Consider the following 18,731-nt stretch of genomic DNA (forward strand, 5'->3'; position numbering starts at 1 on the left):
AGGATGAGAATCCAACTCCAAGTTTACATCATTTTTTAGCTTTTATATTGTTGCAGTGTTTGCTGAAGTGGCGCGTATCTTTTAGAGCTTTAAACGTGTAATCAAAATGGAATGATAACAAAGAACAGGACTCAAAGAGGAAAGACACGGAGACAGAGATCAGGCGTAACTCGCGTAGCCTTCTCTGCGAAGATGCAGTGTGATTTCTGTCACCGTCGTGAACACGCCCGGATGGGGTGCCGTGACGCTGCCATTCGGAATCCCACGTGAGAGCAAACCAAGCGTGATTTTTAGAATTTTGTTATATGTTCAGAAAAAAAGCACGAGTCTATTTTTGGTAATGCAACAGAGATAAAATTTCCTCTCTTCTCGGTCAAACAAGTCTCTTAAATTGCCAGAATAAACGAGCCAAGACGGCCAAAATCCACAATAAACCTAGTTCATCAGGGATATGGGCTAATGGCTCTTTTAAAAAAGAAATTTCGCTTACTTTTGACACTGCTTTCTGAAAAAACGGCATGTAAGTCCTGTAAGTCCTGCTTAGATTTACTATTTTGTCAGGAGTTTGGTAGCCTTTTGTAAATTTAGGAAATAAAAACAAGGTAATTTACATGAAATTCACAAGTTATTACAAGAGACACTATTCCTATTGCCTGGTGGCCTTCTGTGGTATTAACTGGTATTGGTATAAAACAGAAATAACTTCAACAGCCCCAGTCAAACGGAACTCTGTCTTAGCCTCCCACACCTGCCTCCCTTGGGTGCCATGTGTAGGCAGCGAATCAGCGTGGCCCTTCCCCACACCCCGAGCCGGGCCGCCGTGCCAGGCCACCCCGCGGGCAACTTCACCACGACACTCTGACACGAGGCACCGATGAGGCTAACGCGGCTTCTCTAAGTTCCTGAAATGGCCGCTCACCCCAATGTCGTCTCCATAGCAAGCTTCCCAAGAGACCCACGAGCCGCAGGAGGCCAAGAGTCAGACCGTCACACGAAGACAGTGGGTTCCCGCAAGAGAAAGAAGCAGGCGCACTCCCGGCCCCTCTCCAGCTCGCCACAGCTGAGTGCCAGGCCAGGCCAGGCGCCACCCTCATCCTGACAACGTTAAGCGGAAGACAGACACAGGGGCCCTGGGGCCGATGCATCTGGGCCGCCTCCAGGGAATGAGCGGGCCCCATGAGTCCAGCGGCAGAGGTGGGACTAAGGCACTTTCCAGATGCTGCCCCGACTTCCAGCAGCCACTCCTTGGAGGGCGCAAGAGCGTGAGGGAGCCTGATCCCAGCAGCAGCGCCACAGTGGGACACTGACCTTAGCCCGGTGGGGACACAGTGACCTCTGGCTGGTCACCATGTGCCACACGGCCCAGCGCCAGCGGCGCCCACCTACGTGCAGCGTCATGTGCCCACGGAGGACGCCAGGCTGCCAGGTGGCGATTAAGGTTATTCTGAGCATCGACCAATTAGCCCCTAGAAGAGCGGTGGGGGCCGGTGTGGAGGCCAGGCGGGACAGCTGTGCGGGCTTTTCTCGGAGAAGGACAAGTCACCAGCCCCGCGGGGCTCCTGCAGCTTTTCTACTTTCTGGCAAAAGATCATACTCGAGGGGGTGGGTTACTTTGTGGTTATTTATACCAAAACAGCAGGAAAGGGGGGCATCCTTTAGTGAAAAGAACCGCCACACAGGCCCAGAGCCCCAGCACCCCCACTTTGCCAGAGCTGCCCTGACTCATAGGGTGGGTCTGTGCAGTCACGTGGCCCTCGTCAGAGGAGCTGGCAGGGCACAGCCTCCTCTGTCCAGGCGAGCGCCTGAGTGTGGGGCTTTCTGCTGACAATGCTGGTGTCTCTGATCACCTAGGACTTGGGGTGTTGCTCAGGACTTGGGGTACTACAGAAGTGTCTGACTTACCCCAAGCTGCTCTGCTCCTCAGGAGCACCCCTGCTCCCCAGGAATGCACTCCAGGTGACCCTGCTCCCATCCACCCAAAACTCAGCTGCGCTGCTTCCTCTCCCACCCCCCAGTGGAGGACAGATTATAATTACAAATCCAGCCCCACTAATTATGGACTCAGATGCTGGTTAAAATGTTCCTCCCTCGGACGGCGGCCACCGGTTTCTGCTGGCTTGCAGAACAGCGCTGACTAATCCCGACGCACGGCGCAAAACAATGAAGTGCTGGCCAGAAAGACCTCACTGGCCAGGAGCCCCGGGACGCCGCTGTCCCGAGTCACGTGAGGATCCCGGGGACCGGGACCGGACTGGAGCCGCGCTCGGACGGGGCCACCTACCGTTCTCCTCCAGGTAGGCCAGCAGGATGGCGCTCGACTCCGTGCCCTCCACGGCATAATCCAGAGGTATGTTTCCATTCACATCCTGGAGAAGGACATTGGCTCCAGCCTGCAAACGAAAAAGAGCAACAGAACCTGATGCCCCTGGTTAAAGCAGAAGCAGATCAAAAGTTTTGTTTCCATGGTGGCCGGGAAACCGACGCAGGAGAGTGCGTGAGCTGCAGCCCTGCAGAGTCATGCGGGAAGCCAGAATCGCTTTGAAGAAAAATGTCGTGGACGCTTTGTGAGAATTCGGATGGTCTGCAGGTGTTCACTGACCGGCGGCATTGCCCGCCGCTCCTGGTCCTGCCACAGCTCGCCTGGCTGCCTCCGTCCACCCCGTTCTCATACAACAGGGCCCCACATGCCATTGAGAGCCCGGAGGCCAGTTTTTGCAGGAGCAGTTCCCAACTCGGCCCGTACAGCGTCAGTGCTCCTTGCGCTCCCTGCAAAGTCAGCTGAGAGCTGTTCCCGCGCCACGAGGCTCTTGGGGGCTTGGGCTGACGGCGCTGGCTGGTTTGTCCAGCTTCAGGCATGGCTCTCCATGGAGAAGCAGGATCTGTGGACAGTGATGGGCTCAGTGCACTGACCATGGCCACCGCACATGTCCTGGCCTCTCGCGGCCTGCTTTCCCACAGCCCACCCAGCTCGCGTCCAGGGACAGACGTGCATTGGCTCCTAAAACATTGGTCACAGGAATTGTCACCGCCGCCCAACACTCTTTAGTGAGCTCATGACGTCCAGTGGTCTGGCTGGCCCCACTCCCAGGCCTTGCATGGCCACGGCCACCGTCAGGGGCCTCCTGAGAAGGCAGAGGCCTCGCCCTTGAGCTGAGCCACACGGTCGCCTGGACAGCAGCCGCAGAGGCGGGGCCCAGAGGCAGCTCAGCCCAGGGTCTGCGGGGAGCCCGGCCATACTCCCCGTGGGCCGAGCGGGGACTTGCCGCGAGCTGGGCAGGTGCACGCGGCTCTGCCCGTCCTGCTTTTCAGCCCATCCGATTTAACTGGCTTGTCCTCAGTCTCAGCTCCTGAAGCCGCCGTCTCTGGTTTCCTTTCTCATCAGGGAGGTAGGTTTTGGGGTGTTCTCTGCTTCAAGCACTGATGTTTGGGTGATTCTGCCCTCAGGGGCACACCCCTGAGCCCCAGGAGCCGCTGGGAAGCTCACCCCTCTTACTCAGGCCCCAGGCCAGGCCACACCGCGGCCGTCTTGTTCGGCCTGTTCTCCGAGGCTCACGTGCGCACCCCGGGGGCGTCAGAGATGATGATTATTCTTAGTCCAGCTGAGGAGATCATGTGCAATTTTATTGTTAATGGGTCCCCCTGGACGGAGGACTGACAGCTCGCCGAGCCGACTGTCCCCCAAAGTGCCGGACTCTCAGCCCCGTGCGGGCAGGCCTGAACCCGGCACAGAGAGGACCGTGGCGGGCCGGGGTCAGCGGCACGGCGAGGTGTGTGTCAGGACTTGCTTTCAAATGTACTCCAACCACTCAAGATTCTACACTGAATTTTCTTCACTATGCGAAGGGAGGTTCACAAATAACTCAGGTCAACAAAGCACTCGGCGTTGTCTGGCTGTACCACAGGAGTTTGAAAAACACGTGTTCCAAAATACAACCGTCTCTTCTGAGACATGCTGTTCTTCAACGCTGATCTCTCCTTAATGATGTTATTTCGGATGTTATTTCATTGATGTAGAAGTCCACAGTGTGACTTTCCAGCTACGAATGTAAAACCCGGAGAGCCGCCTGGCCGGCGCCCGCTTCCTGCGCTGCTCCTTGGGCGCGGGCTCAACGCTTCCCGCGTGAACAGCGGAGGCCGCGGCCGGCCCTGCCTTTGCCTCCCGCGGCCCACGCGAGTCCTTGTCTAATTTCAGGGGTGAGGAGCAGGGCTGGCGGGGTCAAGGCTAGATTTTTCAAACATAAGCACAGGTTTCTGGACCTGCACTTGTTTTGTGGCACAGGAGCGAGCAGGTCTGCAATCATCACGGCGCAGTTTCTAAATCATAAAAAATATTTTGAAGTAACCGCAGGCCGCGGTTGTTAAAAGACACATGGGTGTGGAACCGTGTGCAAAAACACTACTGAGGCTGAGAGGAGACGGAAGACACGCAAGCTTTCTCCCGCCTGGAAGTGCTGCGCTTGGCTCCTGCCAACACCTTCAGCGCTAGGTGGTGCGTGTGTGAGAGTGTGAGGGATGAGCGTGTGGGGTATGTGTGCTAAGTGCGTGAGTGTATGTGAGTGTTTGTGTGTGTGTGAGTGTGTGAGTGTGTGTGTGAAATCTCTCCCTGGTTTTACATCCCTGCGCCCAGTCCCCAGTCAAATTGCTCACACTGGATGTCATCCTTGGTCTCGCCGAGAACAGGCCTCTCAAGCCAAGAGAGAGTCACACCAGTTAGAACACTCAGCCCAAACCTGCTGTCTCGGTCAGGAGGGACCGCGAGGCAGGCCCTGCAGCTGACTTTGGGAAAATCAAGCCCGTGACCAGGCTCCATCAGGGAGGAGGACACAACCAGCGTTACACACACAAACCGACAGAAACTCCCCAACACCCGGGGCTGGCCGGGGCAGCCCCTCGGCTGACGGTAGCCATGCGGATCAACGTACCTGGAAGAGAAAGAGCATCTTCTCCACCACATTATTTGCAAAGGCAACTAAGAGCCACCCTCTCTGAGGTCACTCTTGCTCGCTTTGGTGGTGGGGCGGTGTGCGAGCAGGCATCTGGGGAGTGGGAGCCCGCACCCCTGACTCATAGCGTTGGAAACCAATGTTACACGAAAAATAATGCAGCTGAAATCAATCAATCATCAATCAACCACCCATCCTTCCTGGCAAGCTCCATTTTGGCTAAGTTTAAGAGTTCAAATCCTGAGGAGACAGGTGAGCTCGGGATGGGATAGTTGGGGAGAGAGACAGGGATGCAGCCCCGGGGCTCCTTGAACCCCCAAAATGGTGGATGACTTCTCCTCTGCTGCTCACTTCACTCACACAATATATCTGACAAAACCAGGCACCAGGAGGCAGAGTAACTAGGGGAATGACAAGGAGCCTCATCTTAACGCCGTTCCCAGAACATGCTGGTCCGACAACAACAAACACCCGTCGTGCGGTGTTTGCAGGCCCAGGCCCAGGCAGGACGCGCTCCAGCGTGACTTCCACGGAGCAGGAAACACCCTTATAAATCCGCTTCTTTTTTAAAAAAAAGATTTATTTATTTATACTGGGGTACAGGTCAGAGGCAGAGGAGGGTGAGAGTATTCACCAGAGCGCAGGGGGAACAGGACATGTGGACAGACCAAAGACACTGCTGAGGGGAGCAGAGGGGAGACAGGAGAGGTCTGCTGCGCCATGTGGGACTCTCTCTGGCCGGCCGGGAATTAACCCACGCTGCAGAGGCTGCGGACAGCTTCAGAGTGCTGCGCTCAACCCGCTGGGCTACCGGGGAGGCCCATAAATCTGCTTCTTGTAAACAAGTCAGACGTAACAAAACAAACCTCTAAAGATTAAGTGGAAACTTGCAGGTCGCTCTGGCAGGGAGCTCCAAAAACTGCGTCCAAATCACTTATTTCAGGTAATGCACTGTCAGTTCTTTGAAAGTGTGTCTTCCAGGCAGGGATTCAAGAAAGCACCAGAGGGCCTAAATAGCAGGATGAAAACTTCCTCCCAATTCTGACCTGTGTCTTCAAGGACAATCTCCCAAGAAGCACTAAGCCTTCAAACGACTAAGACCAGAGAACAAACTGTTCTTTTATGAAACAGGCGAGCAAACCAGGCGTCTCCCCAAAATGCAACCTAAAATTACCGAGGGAAAAGGGCAGCAGATGTTGACCTGAGGGGCAAGTGGACACAGCAGGGACAACACCTGCACTTGTGGCTGGGCAGTGCCTCCTTGCCCTGCCGGACACGTGTTATGGCGACATCGTCAGCTGTCAGGAATGACATTCAATTCTGAATTATTATTGCCACCAAAAAGTAAAGAGAAGCTTAAACTTCACGAGCCCCAGACTGAACAGCCACCTCTTTTCCTAACCTTGACTGAGATAACTCAGTGGATAGGCCTGCAGAGATGAGTCAGGGATAACGCCTTCAGGTAGGGTGTGCTCCAGCAGCAAACTGTGACAGACTGAGTTTCCCTGGCGACAGCAGTGAGCTGGGCTGAGAAGGAAGGAACTAAGGCCTCAGCACAGGCTCTTACCTTGAGTGACCAACTCGAGGGCTGCTGAGCTTCTACCTTCAAGATCAGAGAGATGGGAGGGAAGCAGAAAATTCATGCAACGCTGATCTCAGGCAGAGACTTTTCCAGGGTTTAAGCAGAAAGAGAAAGCTAGGCCCACAAAACTTTCCTCGGATTCTACACTTTGGGGCAGATAACTTAGGAGGCAATACTGTCAGGGCACCCATTTATTCATTAAGGAACTATGAGTTAAGCCCTTATTATGATTAAAGTGTACTTGGAGATTTTAATGATTGCAAATTTTTATGGTAGTAAAAAATTTAAAGCCTGTATTACAACCATTTAAAACTTTATACCCGTTGAAATTATATCAGCACATGTTTTTACAGCTCCCTCCGTGAGTGGCCCACGGCCAGTAATTATTACTTTGGGGGCATTAAATATGCCCGCGCCCAGCACCATCAGGCCAGGAGAAAGCCATGGGCAGAAAACAAAAGCCGTGAGCGTGAAAAGGTAATCACAGAATTCCAGGTGACTAAGATGCGTGCTCACGCGGTCCACCAGGACGAGGTCTGCTGTGGGGAGGGGCGTGTGTGTCTCAGGCAGAGGGTCTGCGTGTCTGGGGGAGGCGTGTGCCCCTGGGGAGCTGACCCACCCTCTGGACTGAAGGTAAGGACGAGAGGCGCAGGGTGGGCCACAGCTACTCGGCACAAAGAGACACAAAAGCCCGAGCAACCACCTGCCAGAGTGGAAAGTGGTTTATCTGGGGAGAGAATCTACAGGGAGGGGCTGCGGGGGGAGTGTGCTGAGTTCTGCAGGGCTTGAAGTGAAACAATGACAGTCATAACTATGTTTATGTCGGGGCCTCCCTGGTGGCGCAAGAGGTTAAGTCTTGCACTATGAAGCTGTCCGCAGCCTCTGCAGCGCGGGCTCGAGCCTGGCCGGCCGGCGAGAATCCCACGTGGCGAGGCAGACCTCTCCTGTCTCGCCCGCTGCTCCCCTCAGCAGTGGATTTCAGTCAGTCTGCCTGTTCTGCTCCCCGCTCTGTCTCTGGTGGATCCTCTCACCCTCCCGCACATCTGGCCTGTGCCCCGGCTCTTGGATAAAAATAAATAAATCTTAAAAAAAAATAAACCTGTCATATATATATATTGAGAAAAACATTTTTGAACGAAATGAGGGAGCTGGATGGAAACACGTTCTCTCGGGCCCTCGGCAAGCCTGGGGGCTGCTGAAGTCAGCTGAGCAGTGTGGGCTCGACACCCCCTCGCGGCCGCCCAGGGGTCAGCTCGAAGCTCGCGAGTGAACCAAGGGCCAGCGTGGAAGGAAAGACCAAGTGTCCAGCACAAGCCGTGTGGTCAGCAGCCTACCGAGGAAGCGTGTCCCCAGGAAAGGCTAAGCCAAGAAACCTGGGGTCCAGGGCAGGGAGGCCCCCAAGGTCAGGGCAGAGCCAGCACCGCCCCAGGAGCAGCCGAGTGTGAGGGCGTGCGGCATGCAGCGTGTTGAGCAACTCCTGGCTTGAAAATCCTAATCAGAACTGAGGTTAAAGAAGGGAACCCGCGAGAAGCGGGTAGACTTGAAGGTCATGACAAGGGTCACACCGCCCAGGGCCAGACCAGTGGAGGGGAACGGGCCTCGCAGCCCCTCACAGCCTTGCTCCTGGACAGGTGAGGTGACTCTTGGAATGAGGTAACAGGACCTGAGTCCGGGCTTCCTTGAAAACAAACAAGTGGCGCTGAGGTCTCCTCCGGCGTCTGAGCTCTCGGGTGAGGCCAACAAGCACCTCAAAGCGCTTCCAGTTCATCTATCTGAGCGTTTGATGAAGTTAACAAAATAACACCCGTCTGCACCCCTAGCCCCAACGCGACCTTTGGACACGGACGGCCCCCACCCGTGCCCGCCGGGGAGCCAGCGAGAGCAACCGGCAAGCCGCCACGGAGGCCAGCGCCGGCTCGGACACGAGACCCGGTGGACACCCCGTGGACACGTCTCTGTACTGGTGAGACTGTCTTCTTGTTGGTGACTTTTCAGTTCTTTCCCCTCATGGACTGCCGCTCGCATTCCATTCCTGGCTTCACTCCCTGCTAAACCCGCTGCTGGAGGACGCAGGCCTCCACCCGGGAGGGAAACGCACCCCCACGCTCGCGGCAGCCCAGGCTGGAAACAACCCAAGGGCCCGGACAGAGGAGTAGACGAAACTTCCTCAGTGGAGTACTACTCAGCTATGAAAAGGGTGAGCGCCTGCTGTTTGCAGCAACACGGGTGGAGCTGAAGGGGATGAGCTCAGTGAAGTAAGTCGGGAGGAGAAAGGTGGGTGCCGGCTGGTTGCACTCCTCTGTGGATCACACAGAATCACCGCAGAGGGATAGGCAAGACCTGACCGAAGCAAATCCGGGAGTCTAGTTGCAGAGCTGAGGTCACAGGGGAGGGCAGTAGCAGAACAGGGGGCCCCATGGAAGGTGGCAGAGGGTTCTGGTGCCACGGTGATAGGTGTGGGGCGTCACAGACATCTGAAGAGGTGTGCACCTGTACCCCTAGGTCACACACGGTGCTGTGAGCCAATATCACCTGGGGTGACCTCTCTCCTCCCTGGTTTCACTGGGGGTTCCTGTCTGCTCCCAGCAAACTTTAAGGGTGCCGTGGCCATATGTGTTCGGGGGACCTAGCATAGCCACATTTCTTCTGTGTCTCCCACAGCCTCCAGCTGAGCACCCTGTGGCCCCAGCGCCTCCACAAGTCTGCGTCTGTGGGCTCTCAGCATGCTCCCCCCACCATCCCTCCTGCTCGCCGTTCTGTCACACATTCAAAGATTCAAAAGCAGGGGTAGGTGGCAGCTGAGTCCCCAGGGAGGGGGACAGGTGAGCATCGGGCAGGACGAAGCGATTCTAGAAGCTCCGTTGTGAGAAGCAGCCTCGGGCGCCTCCCAGCTCCCCTCCATGAAGGCAAGGCCAGACGCCCCGACCCTCCATTGCCACAGCTGCTGGCCTCATGTTTCCTGCAACGTGATCTGACTTCTGCCCAGAGCCACGGCCACGCGCAGCTGCCGCGGATGCCTCGCACATGTACACACTCCACGCATCAGGCTCAGCCCAGCACTGTCCCCTCGCTGAAGAAGGTCCCGAATGGCAACAGGGCGTCGCCGACGTCACTAACGTGGATTCATTACTCTCTCAGGCCATATAATCTCCTCCACTCGGTATAGGCTTTAGGGATCTTCCCAGAACCTTCTCTGAGTCTTCAGCTGCTGCAGAAGAAGGACGAGCATTTCTGCCCACCACATCACTCCCCTGACTGTCCACCCACCTGCTGGGCTGGCTCCGCAGCACTCCAGGTCCAGGTGACACTGGCCCCTGCGCTTCTCTGGAGCAGCCCCTTGCCAACGACTAAACAAACGTGCACGGAAGCCCAGCCCCACTGGACAGAGAGCGGGGGGTTGTGGAAACAGGACCAGCAGGTGCATTCTCCGACGGCCGTGGCAGATGCCACCAGCAGCCCCCACCCTCACTCCTGCCATGCTCCGAGGCTCCAACCGTGCACGCAGGCCTCACGGCGAACATCTTCAGAAGGCTGAGAAGTCACGACTTTGAACAGGCCACGGTCATCCAGTGAGCGCATGGCAAAGGCGGTCAGGGTGATTTTCATTCAGCAAGTCCCGGCTCGCGTTTCCGGAATTAAATTATGTTTTAAGCTAATCTTGTAGTATCTCAAAATAGCTTCACTGAAAATGATAAAATAGCTCACGTATAAATGACCTCACGTCCTGCTATTACTAACACTCCACATCTGGCTGCAGTAACAGGCCTGATCTGAAAAAGAGACACGGGAGTCGGGAGCGCCAACGAGCCGGGCGTGAAGGCCTGATCGCGCACAGGCGGCTCCGGGTCTGACTGAGCCCCCCCAAGTGCCGGGGGCCTGCGCCCCCGGATGACCCATGTGCTTAGGAAGAGGCAGGCATCTCTGGCCCGGAGAGCTTTCCCCACTGACAGGCGCTGGGCCTGGCTCCCCGTGAGCTCTGGATGGGGTCCAAACCCCGCCTTCACCCGCAGCATGGCACAGAGGGAGATTATCGGGTCTCCACACAAAGCCAGGGACGATGGCATTTAATTCTGGAGGTAAAGTAAGTCTCATTGGAGGCTGTTGGCAGGAGCACATTTCTACAGTAATTACAATTTTTATGACAATGTATTTCATCATCATTAATTTCAAAGTCACTTATTTCAGTGGGTGGACGGCGGGCCGACTCTGGGAGGCATCAGGGAGACGACACAGACTCGCCTGACCCATTCACCGTGCTTCTCAGGGGGAGCTGCGTTCATGTCCCGGCTGTCATGTGCTTTGGCCAATATGGTTTCAATGTCTTACTGTTCACTGTGCAGCTCCTGAAACACAGTAGCCACTCACAGAACAACTGCTGAATGAGTGAAGGAGCAGTTATTTCCTCCAGGGCAGGGATTATGTCAAAACAGTTGGTGATTGATACAGATGAACGAATGCTTGAGCGCAGTGATGGGTGAATGTTGGGTGCTAGCAACGGGCTAGCAAGGACGTCAGCTTGTACGTGAGCCTGGATTGTTCTGATATGAGAACCGGGGCAGTGAAGAACCATGAGTATGTGCAGGCTGGAGAGTGACAGCCCGTACGCTGTGTTCACACATGAACTAAAGCCAGTTTCTGTTTCCCAATTCTGTCTGGTAAGGAAAACATCACCAGAAGACATTCAGACTGTTTATGTCCTGAAGCAAGCACTTCTGAGTAAAGTGTGGAGTGAGTAGGATGAAGAATTCTAGAATATGTGAAATGATGAATGTGGCCGTCAGGCAGTTTTCACTCGATGAACTATGAGCTGACTGTGGCTCATAGTCCTCCAGGCTCACTTCCAAAGCCCTGCTTGGCCTCCTTCCACTCTCATGTGCATGTGTGTCAGCAGGTAGACTCAGGGCATCTGCAATGTGCTGGTGCTGTTTTAACCAAGAGCCACATCTGCCCCAACTAGCTACTTCTGTGACTTAATGGAGGCTACTTAGTGAGTGAAGGCCTAACTCGGTGCTCCCTGGTGGACACCATCACTGCATATAAACCAAATTGTTCCAGGCGGAAGAGATGCTTATTATAAAGATGATTGGCCATTAATTTTACTGAGTTGTAGCTATGGGGACAACAGGAGCTGCAGAAGCCATGTCACATGAGAACAAAGGGAAAGGAAAATCATTATGTGAATAAGCACAGCACACATGGGAAGATGCAGGATCAAGGAACACAGAGAACGTGCTGGCAATCTCACCAGCAAGTGTGTGTGTGGGTGGGGGGGTGGTTATCAAAGACGAGGGAGCGAGAATATAAGCACAAAAGAAAGGCATGTAGGAATTCACCTCATCAAAAGGGAGCTATCACTGAGTCTGACAATGATGTGAGGGTGTCCCCAGTCACGACCCTAACTTTGAACTTCTTGAAATTGTTACTCTTCTTCCAAGCATTTTGGGGGGAGTAGCATGAGTGCCAGTGTTTACTGATGTTTGCCTGGGAAAACAGTTTGACCTCAACAGGAAGAAGGCTGGATTGTGCAGTCACGGGGGAGAACTGAACCACGTGCCACCATATGTCTAATTTATTTCTATAATTGAAAGGTACCTAGTGCCCTGTATATGAACACTGAGGCACCAGCTCCTGCAGCCCACCCCAGTCTTAGGTTTGGGTATAATCTGGCTCATCCATGGACTTGGTCCTCCAAGTGTTTGCTACTTTAGTTGATCAATGATGTTGCTAATGTGTCTGCAGGCTCCATGGTGGAGGGGAGTCATCTGCGTGCAGTTCTAGCTGCTGTACTTGTGCTCATGAGCCACCCGGGTGCTGGGGTCGTCTGTAGACTCTGCCGTAGCGTTCATTCTAAGTATCCTGGGAGACACCCAGATCAGCACTCAGTGCAGACGTTAGGAAGAGGGTGGATCCTACTGTCCTGCTCCATGATAAATAAGAAACAGACACTCTAGAATAAAGGAAGGAAACCTTGGGAGGCAGTAGAACTAGGAGCTGCCCAACCCCATCTGAGCTCAGGAGGGCAAGTCTCCTTTCAAGCACTGATGGGGAACAGAGGAGTGTGTTACAACTTCTAGGGCGGTCACGTGAATGCTGAATCCCAAGAATACAGATATTGTGCACACAGGAAACAAAAAGAGAAAGCCTATTTTGACAAAGGCTCATAATTAGAGAAAATAAGTAGTGGCGGGCTTTGAAAAGGATACTGAATCTCTCAACAAATTCAGAAAAAAATAGCAGAACATAGGAAACCCACAGAAGTTATAAATGTGACTTCGCCATCCATTCTCACACAATGAAAGCATCAGCTTCTCTCGAGTCAATCAGCAGCTGAATTATCAAAAAAAAAAAAAAAGTATCAAACAAGGACTCTAAACTACGGCCTTTTTAAAATGATCCATCTGGTGTCCTGTGAGTTCTGAGAAATCCAGAGATTTCAAAGCCATTGATTTCATGGTATTATCAAAAAGTGATTTTCTTTTCGTGATGTGTTTCCTATTTTTCCTTTACTGCTAAGCAAATCCCACAGATATTGTGCAGAATCAGGAGTTCAGTTCTTCTCAGGTTTGCTTCTCTACATAAAGCCTTGTTCGCACACAGAAGGACGCCTATGCCTTTTTCTGTAGCTTACAAGTCCTCTAAATGCTGCTATTTCAAGCTAAATCATCTTTCTTTCCTTTGCCTGTTCTCATACATTTGGCTTTCAGGATTGAAAGGAACACATTTTCAGTGATGTGGGCTTCTTCTGTAAAAATAAGTACACACACATGTTCTTGAGGGCCAGGCTAGAGACAGGAAACCAACACAAACCTCTCATGGCTAAAGGTTGTCTCAGGGCGTAACCTTGCATGCTAACAAGCTTCTGCTGGTGATTTTAAATAAAGGAAGAGGGGCTGACTCTGTCCCCCAAGAAGATAGGTTCAATTTCTAAATCCTCATACCTGGGAATGACCTTATATGGAACTAAGGTTTTGCAGCTCATGATCAAATGAGACCAGACTATCTGAAGATCCTAAATCCACTTACTAGCTGTAGAGAGAAGCTGGGGGCATTTGGGCATAGAGTCGGGATATGGGGACAGAGACTCGAGCGATGCACCTTTATCCAAGAAACACCAAGGACTGCAGGGTCCCAAGAAGCTTGGGACAAGGAGGATTCTTCTTTAGGGCTGACAGAGGGAGCATGGCCTGGCAGCCACCGTGATTCTAGACTTCTGGCCTCCAGATCTGTGATACGAGAGATCTGTCTTATAGACTCCATGAAGTGGTGGTGATTCCTGGCGGCAGGCAGCACGGTCCAGTCACACAAGGTCCAGCTTTGGCTAATGATCTCAGATTCCACACTTTGTTTCTGGCCTATGCAGGCGGCTGTTTATCTATGAGGACCCATTTATTTGTGTGTAAAATTTTGAAAACCTATGTGAAATAATGAAGGTGACAAGCCGGGTGCATAATAGAAATTAGTTAAGAAATGAGATGATTTGTATTAATAAAGGGATAAAAGCCAATCCATCACCCTTACTCCTACATCTCAGTATGTTTTCTAAAAAAAATTTAAAATAAAAAAAAATTGTTAGAGATAAATTCTGTAGGAAAACCCTCATTCTAAAATAAGCATGTCGTGAGCACCAGCGTCACGGTCTAGGCTAGCAGTGACAACGGCAGCAACTAAGCACGATGATCACTGCACACAAATGTAGAAGACACTTATCCCACCAGACAGAAACAAGAGGAGATTCCATGTAAACCACATGTCCTTGTTGCATGCCTCGTTGGCTAAACATCAATTATCAAATTGTTGTACATGGGACTGACGCCGTCACCCACGACCTTAGTCTCCAGTGACCTTGTAATTCCAGGCATGATGTCTCGGTGACATGCCGCGCCTTTTCTCCATCCCCGAATCACCTGTTGTGAAATATTAAGGACGCGGCCTGCAAGTCTCCCACGGTCACAGGCGGACGCGCGGGACTCACCAGCACGAGCAGCAGGACGACGTCCGGGTTGTCACAGGCGCAGGCGACATGCATCGGCGTCCAGAAGTCCTCATCCTGGTGGTTGACGTTGGCGCCTCTGTCGATCAGCACCTCGGCGATGAAGGCGTTGTCATAGCGCGCGCACTGAAAGACAGGAGGGACGCTCTAGCAGCACAGGCGAGGAGCTTCTACCCCCAAGTCCCGTGGCAAGACCCTTCCGGGGGATGGATGACCGCAGAAAGGGGGGGCTGTGGGGTGAGGGTCGACTTGGACTTCGAGTGGTGAATTTAATGTAGTCCAGACACCTGTTGATCTCTAAGAATAATACTAAATTGGAAGCATTTATAATAATACTTAAAGAAATACAAAGAAAACATAAATGCCAATGTGGAAGTTGGTGGACTAGACTAAGGATGGGCTCATGTTTCCCCACGACCCTACAGCAAAAGGACGCATGGAAAACTTAAGGGAAATCGATTTTGTGCACGATAGAAAGAAAAATAAGAAAACAGAGGTAGACATCACTGAGGGGAGAAAACATTTCAGCATTTGGGCCTCTTCTTTCACAGACAGGGTTATTAGAACATCTCAGAACACTTGCCAGACCTATCTTTCTAAGACACAGGCTTGAGCATAGGATCCCTCCGCTTTAAACACGCATGGTTTGTCATTGACAAAAGAATAAGGTTGTCGCCGTTCTACTGCATGCAAGAGAGACAAGATCTTTCAGTCTTTCAGCTTCTACCTTCATCATGCTACGTGGCTTTCAGGTGCTGGAGCAAGAGAGCAGGCAACCCGCCACACGCCACTGTGTGGAAGTCAACGCCTGGGATTCAGGAATCACCACGTAGAGTGTGATGATCACACGAGACTGTATTTTACAGTCTGTAAACAACTAAAGGGAACTCGTCAGGGCTTGCTCTGAGCTGGGGCCTATCTGCCGCTCACAGACCCACATGCCGGCTGGCCGGTCCCAGGACGGTCAGCTCCACGGCCTTGGGACTTGGGGGCACATCCTCATTTCACCTCGGGCCCTGCAAAGCACCCAGCCCCGGTGTGTCCTTTTCGTGTGCACATCGATACACTTCAGTGTCGAGTGCACATCAGTAGAATCAGTTTTAAAGAGACCTGGCACGGTGGCAGCAATGTGAGGACTCAGACTTGCCTCGTCCAAATGCTCAAGACTAGATGCGACAGAACAAAGGCGAAGACGGCGGGTTGCCCAGCACGTGAGAAACGACTGTCAGCGGGAAGGGGCAGGAAACGTTAGGTGAACTGTGTTCACACGGATACGGAGGCGGCGCAGCTCTCAGGAGGGAGGGGTGGCTGTCGGGCACAGCCCTTGCACTTGCTGACTTGGGGGCACACACCAACATCGCCGCCGCGGCTCGGCCTGGAGAAGGGGGTGTGAGTTGGAGCCCAGGACGGAGGGTGCACTGTGGAGAGCTCAGGAGCAGGGTGCAGAGCAAGCGGCAGGGGCTGAGGTGGAGGCTCCCGATACAGGACGGCTGAAGCCTGCACGTGTGTGGGGGGGGCGTGAGTATGTGTGTGTGTGTGTAGTGGGTGTAGCTTGGATCACCGGTGCTTTCTCATAGAACATCCTACTCCCAGGAGCCAAGGCAAAATACCTGCCACCCCAGCCGTAGGACTAACACAAAAACAACAAGTCAATCTTGCAGAAACCAGAGTTCAAGCACCTGCTAATAACAGATGCAAACGCCCCAGGCGAAGAGTCTGTGCTAAAAAGTGAAAGAGAACAGCAGCCGCTGTGCCCCTGTCTTGGCTACAGTCCGTGCCCAGCACTACACCTAGTGCTCACAGAGACCCTGGAGGAGTAGACACGGACAGCAGGAGACACAGCAGCAGAGCTGACCTGGAGGGGGGAGTCACTGTGGACGCCACCACGCGGCCCTGGCACCCACACCACAGAAGGAAACATGGGTCCCTATTGCTCACTGGCGGTGGCCTACTGCCCAATCCTTTATTACCAACTACCCCTGGCCACACCGGTTCTCTGACCACTTCCCCGGGAGGGAAGGCAGCAGTCTGGACATCTCCCCCTGCCCGGCCCATCCAGTGCTGGAAAGACAAGAACAGAAATCTCAAGAACATCTCAACCCAGCAGAACTGGGAGCGCTGCCTGAAGAGGAATACAGGGGGGCCTCCCTAGTGGTGCAAGAGGTGAAAGTGTGACCTGTGAGACTCTGCAGCCGCTGCAGCAAGAGTGTGATCCCTGGCCAGGGAGCAACCCACATGGAGCAGCAGACCTCTCCTGACTCCCCGCTGCTCCCCTCAGCAGCATATTTCAATCCATCTGCCTGTTCTGCTCCCCACTCTGTCTCTGGTGGATTCTCTCATCCCCCGCACCTCTGGCCTACACCCCAGTTCTTGTGTGCATAAATAAATACATCTTGAAAGAAAAAAAGGAATACAGGCAACAGCTGTAACGATTCTTTTGGAACTGAAAAAAAAAAAAAAAAACCCTAAAAAAATTAAAACCAACGCGACGAAATAAAGAAAACATGAAGCAGCTGCAATTAGAAGTATCGGAGCTAAGACACGCTATAGCCAGATTGAAAAATACAATTGAGACCACAACAGCAGACACACAGACGCACTGGGGAGAACCAGTGAGCTCAAAGAACACACAAATAGAACGGCATGGAGAAAAAAATAATCGCAATAAGCCGCGTGAGAGCCCTTGGTGACAATCTACAGAGAAGTAACATGTGACTCACGAGGACACCAGCAGGAGAAGACACAGAGAAAGGCATAGAAGGTTTATTTAAAGAAATGATCACTGAAAATCATCTTAATTTGGAAAACCAAGCAGATGTCATCCAGGAGGCTCAAAGGGTTGCACACAAAATAATACCAGACAGACCCACAAGGCACATCAGGACAGAGCCGCTGGAGGCCAAGACGAGGACCGGACACTGACATCATCGAGAGAAAAATGGGTCACCTCCAGGGAACCCCAGTCCGGCTGCCGTCGGATGCTCAGCAGAAACCTCACCAGCACGCGGGGGTGGAGGAGATATTTAAAGCACGTCAGGAAGAAGACTTCCTGCTCCGAACGCGCTCCCCCGGCAGGATTAACACCCAAGCCAGAAGGAAGGCCACGCGCTTCGCCCAACAGCAGCGACGGAACGAGGGTCTCAGCACCCAGGCGCGCGAGCAGGGGCTGCAGTGACAGACGATGACCGCGGGGAGACCGGACACGGGACGCTCCTACCTGGAGGAGGGGAGGGGGCACCTTTGTAGCCACAACAACGGGAGATCAGACCACCCATGGCTCACAAACAGTCCATCTCTCGGGAACCCGAGCAGAACCCGCAGACAGAAGCGAAGAGAACCCCAGCACGCAAGCCAGCTGCCGGAGGGCCGCGGCTTCGGGGCGAGACCCGCAGAAATAAGGCGAACAGAAGGCACATCACACGCACCCACGAACATCCCCTCCCGTGACACGACCCGTGATGCGGCACAAAGAGGCTTTGGGTGACACCCCGCGTGGCGAGGGCGCTGAGGTGGAGAGATGGGGAGGGGTGGGGCGGGGTAAAGGGGTGGGGTGGAGGAAAAAATGTTAACACACCCCTGAGGGAACAGTCGAGACTCTTGGACATGTCCACTGGGAGGACCCGCGCGAGGAGGCTGCAAGGACACTGGATGCAGAAACCAGATCATCAGCGAGTTTAGAGGAGACTGCGGGCGGGTCTGGGGGGCGTGGATGCCCCCTTCGTGCGCAGAAGATTCCATCGAGAGGATGCCGGGCGAGGCGTCCCGTCCCTCACTCCCTGGACACTGATGGGGCTCCGAAGATGACCAGTGGGAGACCAGAAAGGTCACCCTGCAGGGGGTCTGCAGGAAACTAAAGGAGAACCCCCCCCCAGGGAGAATATGGGAGACACGCCCTGCACACAGCTGAAGGACACGCCCCCAGGCAACAGGAAGGACACACCCTAGAAGGACACGCCCTGCAGGGTATATAAAGCCCTGCGGTCACACCCGCACCACACTCTGAAGGTGCAGGCCCTGGACGGCAGAGCAGCTGTGCTTCCGACCGCGTCCCGGAGGCCAAGCTGCGCTGCTGAAGGGGAACCAGCATCTCGGCCTTGGAGACACGGCACTGGCCCCTCACACAGCTGGGATCTGCTGTGCCCTAACCAGCTGTCCACGGGCAGATTTGCAGCGAGTCCCCACCTGCTCTTCCCAGAGGGGTCTCCAGGGTGCTTGT

The 18,731-nt window shown here is 53.7% G+C and overlaps 1 protein-coding gene across 1 annotated transcript in view; it reads right to left on the reverse strand.

Annotated features, from left to right (window-relative positions):
- Positions 1 to 18,731, reverse strand: part of MYO16 (myosin XVI) — a 250,269-nt gene that overhangs the window by 172,215 nt on the left and 59,323 nt on the right. Inside the window, 2 exon segments of the mRNA XM_037528697.2 lie at positions 2,282 to 2,390; positions 14,498 to 14,641. Of these exon segments, the coding sequence (XP_037384594.2) occupies positions 2,282 to 2,390; positions 14,498 to 14,641 (253 nt within the window).

Source organism: Talpa occidentalis, unplaced genomic scaffold, assembly GCF_014898055.3.
Source record: "Talpa occidentalis isolate TD23 unplaced genomic scaffold, MPIMG_talOcc4v2.1 talOcc4.5, whole genome shotgun sequence".
Classification (NCBI taxonomy): domain Eukaryota; kingdom Metazoa; phylum Chordata; class Mammalia; order Eulipotyphla; family Talpidae; genus Talpa; species Talpa occidentalis.